This window comes from Cariama cristata, unplaced genomic scaffold, assembly GCF_000690535.1.
Source record: "Cariama cristata isolate BGI_N322 unplaced genomic scaffold, ASM69053v1 scaffold40553, whole genome shotgun sequence".
Classification (NCBI taxonomy): Eukaryota; Metazoa; Chordata; class Aves; order Cariamiformes; family Cariamidae; genus Cariama; species Cariama cristata.
The window spans coordinates 8495-15089 of NW_009609733.1; the positions used below are offsets into that span (position 1 = coordinate 8495).

Sequence of the window (6595 nt, forward strand, 5' to 3'; positions counted from 1 at the left end):
GCAGCAGGATGGCAGTGTCTGGCCTAACCTTGACCTCCCCTGGTCACGGAACAGATTTTCTTTTCTGTGCAGTGAACTGAAGGGATAAGACGTAAGGAGCGGCAGGAGGCGAGCCTGAAAGCCTCCTGCTCTACAGGGAAAGCCTGCACTGGAAACCGCCCTCCCAGAGCGACGATCGGTACTGCCTGCCGTTCTCAGCTGCACCAGCAGCATATTTTACCCTGCTTTGGTGTCATTCAGGGGCCTCAAAGCATTCGACAAACATTAATTATAACTCAGCTTTGACATCCCCGAGAGCTGAGGGTCATTTTTAATCTACAGATAAACAAAGGAACAGAGAAGCTGAGGTTAACGCCTCAAATCCACCATGATGCCAGGAGCAGAGCCCAGCCCTACCTCCTCGAACATCACTCTTCCTTCTAGGATGATGGGACACGTAGCATATCTCTCCCAAGAGATAACAAACACCTGCACCCAGAGGAAGGGTGTAGTCAGAAGAACTCAATCGCAGGCAAAATCCACGCTGTGTGAAAGTACGGTTTTGCTAAGATGAGATCCAAAGCAAGAGCATATGAGATGGAAGCAGCGTGTTTGGGAAAAGAGGAACCTGAATGGAAAAGGGCTTTGTCAACCCCGGGGCAATACATAAAGAAAAAAATCGACTGAAATGCAGTGCACCAGTGTCAGGCAGTTGATCTTGAGACTTAATGAACTGAATGACAAATTGCACCAGGCTGGGCCCACTGCGGGCCTTGCCCAGGCATTTGATGGGAGGAGGACATGCAATGTGTCACTAGCAGAGCTAACCCCCCCAACAAGGCATTTCACACGCTAGCTATATCCTTCGGATGCTCCTTCTCATGGCAGGTCAGACTTGAAGCAGAGACGAGACTGGTTTCCAGTCACGGGTGCCGCACGGCTGTCGGGAACCGCTGCGCTGCCAGCCAGCCCGCCCAGAGCCGCAACCGGAGGAAGCTCAGAGAAGCTGAGGGTACCTGTGCAATAGAGACAACCTTCAGCTCTTGGGAGCACAAGTTCCTGTATCTCCCCCTTTCCCCCCTGCCGGAGAAGACATGGTAGAGGAGGAGATGTTGTGCAGCTGCCTCCTCAAAACAAGCAGAAAAGAGACAGAGCAGCGTGTCATGTCTGGCACAAAAGGCCAAGGCTGCACCTCCTGGCCTCTGCTGACAGTAATCCCTTCCCAGGCATGCCAACCCTCCCATGCCATGCGGAGCTGGCATCCCCCTGCTTACGGGGCTGGGGGGGGTCACAGGTACAGCCCCCGAGTCCCAGAGCGCAGAAGGAAAAGGAGTAACCTTGAGGCTTTGCTAATGCTGGGAGCTAGCGTTAGTCTGAGCTTTCCTCCACCTTCCAGTCTGACGGTTAAAGAAATTAGGTTGTTCCTATGGCAACTGGCATATCAAACAGGCCTCTGCAGCTTTGACTCAGCTCCTGGTAGGGAGGCAGAGGCCAGGCAGCAGCTCTGCAGACTAATGCTTCACCGGGAAACGTCCTTCCCCCGCAGCCCCATTAGCCACACCGCGCCGCTTGGCAGGGAAGCCTGTGCACCGAAGCAAATCCCACAGCAGAGTAATTTGGGATTGCTCTGGTACAGCACCTATTTGCAGTGCCTAAATGGCACCCTGCGCTCCGACCCTTGGAAAGCAGCGCCAGGGAGAGCAGGCTGGGGCCTCAGACAGCCAGACTTTCACACAGAAAGGAAACACTTTGGGGACTTGCTGCCAGACACGTCTGGCTGGTGCTTCCAGAGTGAGAAGCTGTAACATGCAAAGTGGAGGTTAAACAGAGAACAAACCTTGCTTTCCAAAAAGCACTACAAAACTGACAGAGTTGCCCAACAAATCCCAAATCCAGCACCGGCCTTTGGCAGCCCGCGGGGCTGTCTGACGGTCACACCTACACGTTCTGCTCCGGCGCTGGCACCGCCAGACAACAACAGGCAACAGGAGTCGCCTGTGAGACAACGCTCTCACCTCTCGGGCTCGCTGCCTGACGTTCGCGAACAACCTCCCACGTAGCTTTGGTTGTGGTGACGAACCCTAAGCCAAATGGCTTTGGCTTGCACAACACAGAGCAGGTGAGGAAAGAAACGGGAAGCGAGATCCAAAGCTTGTTCTTCGGTTGTAACCCCTGGCCCCAGCACCACTACCAGACAAGCAGCAGTGAGTGTATCTGCAGATGTGGAGGAGCTTTCCCACTTACCACATCTTCAATGGAGCTCTGGTCCTCTCGGAGGTCATCTTCAGCCAGAAGAGAGAGCACAAGCCCCTTAACGCAGTGAACATACAAGCTCATCTTAACTAGTTTGCACTGTTTGCCTGATTCCACGCCAGCCTGGGCTGCCAGACCATCCACCTGAGGTGGCCAGCCACGCTCCCTGCTCCTGGGACAGTGCGTGTTCTCTGCTGGGCCACTGGGCAGACTCTCCTGGACCTCTACAGCTGGCAGCTGCCTCCTGCTTTGGAGCTCTGATTGTGCAGCAGTGGCTGGACAATCCAAACCCCACCCATTGCCATCAGCTGCACCGCGGCTTTCTCCAGAGATGCTATTTTGGCTCATAGTCCCTTGCTCATCTTGCTCACTTGATTTCCTTCTGCTCAACTCTCGGGCAGGAGAGCAAATAGCTGAACTGTCACTGGCTGCATGATAACTTTGGAAACTGCGTTGCTCAACATCAGAGTCCGCAAGGGATTTCCCCATGTTCTGACTCTCCTGCTCCCTGGCATAAGGGTTTGGAAAAGAAAATCCTTCCAGATATCGACCTATAGTTTGAGCATATTCAGCAGTATGGAGTGTGGAAGGGCTCAGCAGCTGCTTCATCTGTCTCTCTGATGGGAAGGACACATTTCTACTGAGCTCTGAGCTTTTGCTGTCTGGTCTACTCAGTTTTGCCCTTGGAGAATTCTTGGTACTGGCTTCCATTTCGGGGAAGCCCTTCAAAGGACCAGTGTTTGCAAGGCTGCCTGATGGAACAGCATCTTCTGGTGCAGCTGTGCTTGAAGCTTGCTCAGGGGACTCCTGCACAGAAATATTATTCATGTCTTGGTTTTCATGAACTCCCATTGATTCTGAAACTGCCTGGGAGCAGACAGCATTCTTCTCTCCTCTAGGGCTTGCTGGGGACACAGATGACCTAGCAGGAGATGACAAGTTGATTAAACTACTGAGTACGATCTGTTTGGAGTTATTACATACCTAGTAACACTACCACCTCCTGGTAGTGTTCAATAGCTGATCTATTCTCTGCTACAAAGAGCATCTACCTCGGAAAAGGATGGGCTAAGGTCTAACACAGGTGAAAAGCATGAGCCTTTTACACTGCAGACTTCTGGAAACATCACTCCCTTGTTTACAAAGCACAAAGGCTTTAAGCAGCACTGTGAGCTGAGAAACCTCAGAAGATCACAGTTGGTCTTGGGAAACAGTTCTGCTTTAGGCTGCTTCACAATAGAGATACAGACACTGCAAATTCTGTCCAGCCTGAAAGACCTCAGGCAGCTTTAACAGCCAGATGACAGAGTCTGAGTTAGCATCAGAGAAAACAGTAACAACGGCTAGCAAGGACACAGCATCACATCTTAGCTCCCTTGCTGCAAAAGTCTCTCTATGCGTCAAATTGATTTCCTACCTAGTCATCCACTCCACTGGAAAGTCTCGGAGCACTAAGACTTCATCTTCTGTTAGGAATACCGGAATGATACAGACACCCTGCGGCAATGGAGAATCTGCAAGAGCAAAAGAGGTTTGAGGATTAAATTAACATGCCCCAGCATAAAGAACAGAAGCCAAACTCCATCAGCCCAAAGGCTTCTGCAGGAGAAGGCACGCTATCATCCTGTATTCTGGGTCACCACAAACTGACTACGTCTGACTAGGCAGCTTTTTCCCATCTCCTCATACACTTTTAATGCCTGACACAGTTAAATTTTCCCTTAGTGTTTTTTTTTTTTTCTAACCATCCTGGCAGAATATCTATAAACTGATGCTCAAAAACGATGACTGAAGGTTTGGACTGAAAGCATCAGCCATCTGTTTTCAGGGCTCTGTCAGTGGCCAAGTAGGCACATGGGTAACTGGAATTAAAGCAGGCGTGTTGGGAATCTGCAGAACTGACAATTAAACCCAAAAGAGAAACTCCTTTGCGTGGCCAAAGGAAGGAACTAGTTCTGACTACCCAACACCCCCTGGCACATGCTGACTAGCAGCAGCAACACCCTCAGGGATCTGCTCCTGCATCCAGCAAGAGCTTTGATGCGAATCCCAGAGAACCAGCTCACGCTCTCACTGCAGAGAATGCAGTCCCAGCGGGTTGCCCATCTGCTGCTGCTGTGCACTTGACAACCAGTACTCTGCAGCTGGATGCTCACCAGGCTCCTGCTGCTCCTCACCTCCAGGCTCACTCTGAAAGAAAAGCCAAGAATCAGCTCTATGGCATGACACAACACTTGCCACCAGTGCCACCAGGACATCTCTTCCAGCTTCCTCAGCCTCCCTGTGACTACAGCAGACCCCAGACCACCCCCTTCAGCAAATGCTGTGACTGGTTTACCATGCTGGGCAGTGATTTGTTCCTTAGGTAGTCCTCAAAGCCAAGGGGACTTCCCAAGAACCAAAATACACCTGAAAGCAAGGGCAAAGACCACAATTTGCCATTACTGCCTGCTCAGGGCACAAAAACTTGGTCCACTCAACCAGAGTAGGAGCAGAGGCCTTCTTCACATCTGGATCTTGATGGCTCTTTTGTAGAAGATCTTGAACCACATAAATAATTACTTTTGACAAGTTTTAATGCAAATAAAAATTGATCTATTTGTCACTTTCAGACATTTATTGTGTATTTAGCACTAAATACCTAAACTTGGGTAAAAAGCTAATCAAAACATCACACAGACGAGAACTCAAGAATTCAGTAACTTAAAGACCCCCCCCCCAAAAAGCAAATTGCTAGTGCAGAAGTCTTGAACCCTTACTCAATCATACCTAATAAAAGCTTTCAGCATCAGGATCAATATTTGTCCTTCCCAGTAACGGCACACATAAGATCTATGTGACAAGAGCTCCCACACCACATCCTTACAAGCAGGTATCTGCATGCAAGGAACGTGTTTAGCAGCATACCTGGCCTGGAGACTCATTGCCTTGGAGGAGAACTTTGGCAGTGAGAGGAGGTGGCAGCTGGGTGCTCACAATCCTACAAGGACAAAGCAAAGTCATCCATGAGCAGAGTGTCTTTTCCTGAAGCTCAACCATACGCTCCCATCGCTCGGTGCAGCAGGACAGGCAGAGCCAGCAGCAATGCTCACACCAGACTTTTATTTGTACTCTAAGCAAAACTGGCGGTGCTGCAGTGCCCCACTTCACAGCTGAGCGGTCTCTGAGGGAGTCTCTAAGGTCTCACTGCACCCACCTCTCCCGGTCCTGCCAGACACTCTGCAAGGGCTGCAGGGCCAGCCCCAGACATGGACTGGAGCTGACACATTGCCACACAAGAGGAACACAAGCTGGGTGACCGCCAGGACTTTCATTTTCTTCTTTTCTTTGGGTCAGTTCCACTCTAAACTCAGGGAAACCACCTGCTGGCATTTACTTTGGGCCAACGAATCTGGTTTTGCTGAGCCAAGACCTAAGACAGACCAATCCATACAGGCTTTCTGCCACCCCACGAAGAACTGTGACGTGGGCAGTGGAGAAGATTCAGAAAGGCTAGCACTCAAAGTACTGCAGGACAGGCCCCTTGGACAAGGCTTCCAAAAGTATTCTCGGTCTTTCTGTTTATACCTTGTTGAGAACTCCATTCTGGAGATTCTCCAAAAGATTCTAAAGAAGGAGAAGTTTATCACAAGTACAAAGCCCTCTGCAGTGTTGTAGTAAAATTCACAGTTCGGAGAACTCCGATGACTTTTAGTGAACAAAAAAAATCTCAGCCAGACAGATGAGCAATACGAGACACACACATTGGTGATGGGCAGACACGAGACAAGACTCCATTCTCAAGTCAGACGACCACTTCCACTGCAACATGCTGCCAGCTTTAAGGTGCTGCAGTGACTCATGCTCAGTGTCCTGCTTGCAAATATGAGATCACTCCCTTAAAAAAGCCTGGTCTGCCTCTCTTAGACCTGGAAAGATGCAGACATTGTGGCATATTTCCAGTGCTTGTAAAAGGTGTTACAGGAACAGTTTATGCCAAAGAAAAATAGTGCTTGAATGTTATTGCCAAGAAATTCTCAGAATCCCCCACCTCCTGTCTTTCAGGGCCACCTTTGAGGCTTTCCTTGATGTTGTTCAGTGCCACATCTGCAGCATTTTCAGCTACGATTACTCTTCGGTTGAAAGAAGCCAGCACTTCTCATGGGAAATTCTGGCTTATTCTTCTATGCACTTTCTATTAGTATAGACAGCGGCCCTGGCCAACAAGTCTGTGAAAAATACATACATACAGACACACACGTGCACTGTATCTTCAAGAGTGCAAAGAGAACATTAATGGAAAAGAGTAATATTCAAACATCTTTCTTTTTCTTGGTGAATTCCACCTAAAAAGCCTAAGAAATTCAGTCTTGACATCCTGCTG

General features: G+C 49.6%; 1 protein-coding gene across 1 annotated transcript in view; it reads right to left on the minus strand.

The window, feature by feature from the left end:
- HPS4 (Hermansky-Pudlak syndrome 4) overlaps nt 1-6595 on the minus strand; it is a 13378-nt gene that overhangs the window by 3820 nt on the left and 2963 nt on the right. The window contains exons 6-9 of the mRNA XM_009697615.1: nt 5140-5212; nt 4389-4422; nt 3650-3746; nt 2224-3154 (exon numbers count right to left, since the gene is read on the minus strand). Of these exons, the coding sequence (XP_009695917.1) occupies nt 2224-3154; nt 3650-3746; nt 4389-4422; nt 5140-5212 (1135 nt within the window). The remainder of the gene's footprint in view (nt 1-2223; nt 3155-3649; nt 3747-4388; nt 4423-5139; nt 5213-6595) is intronic.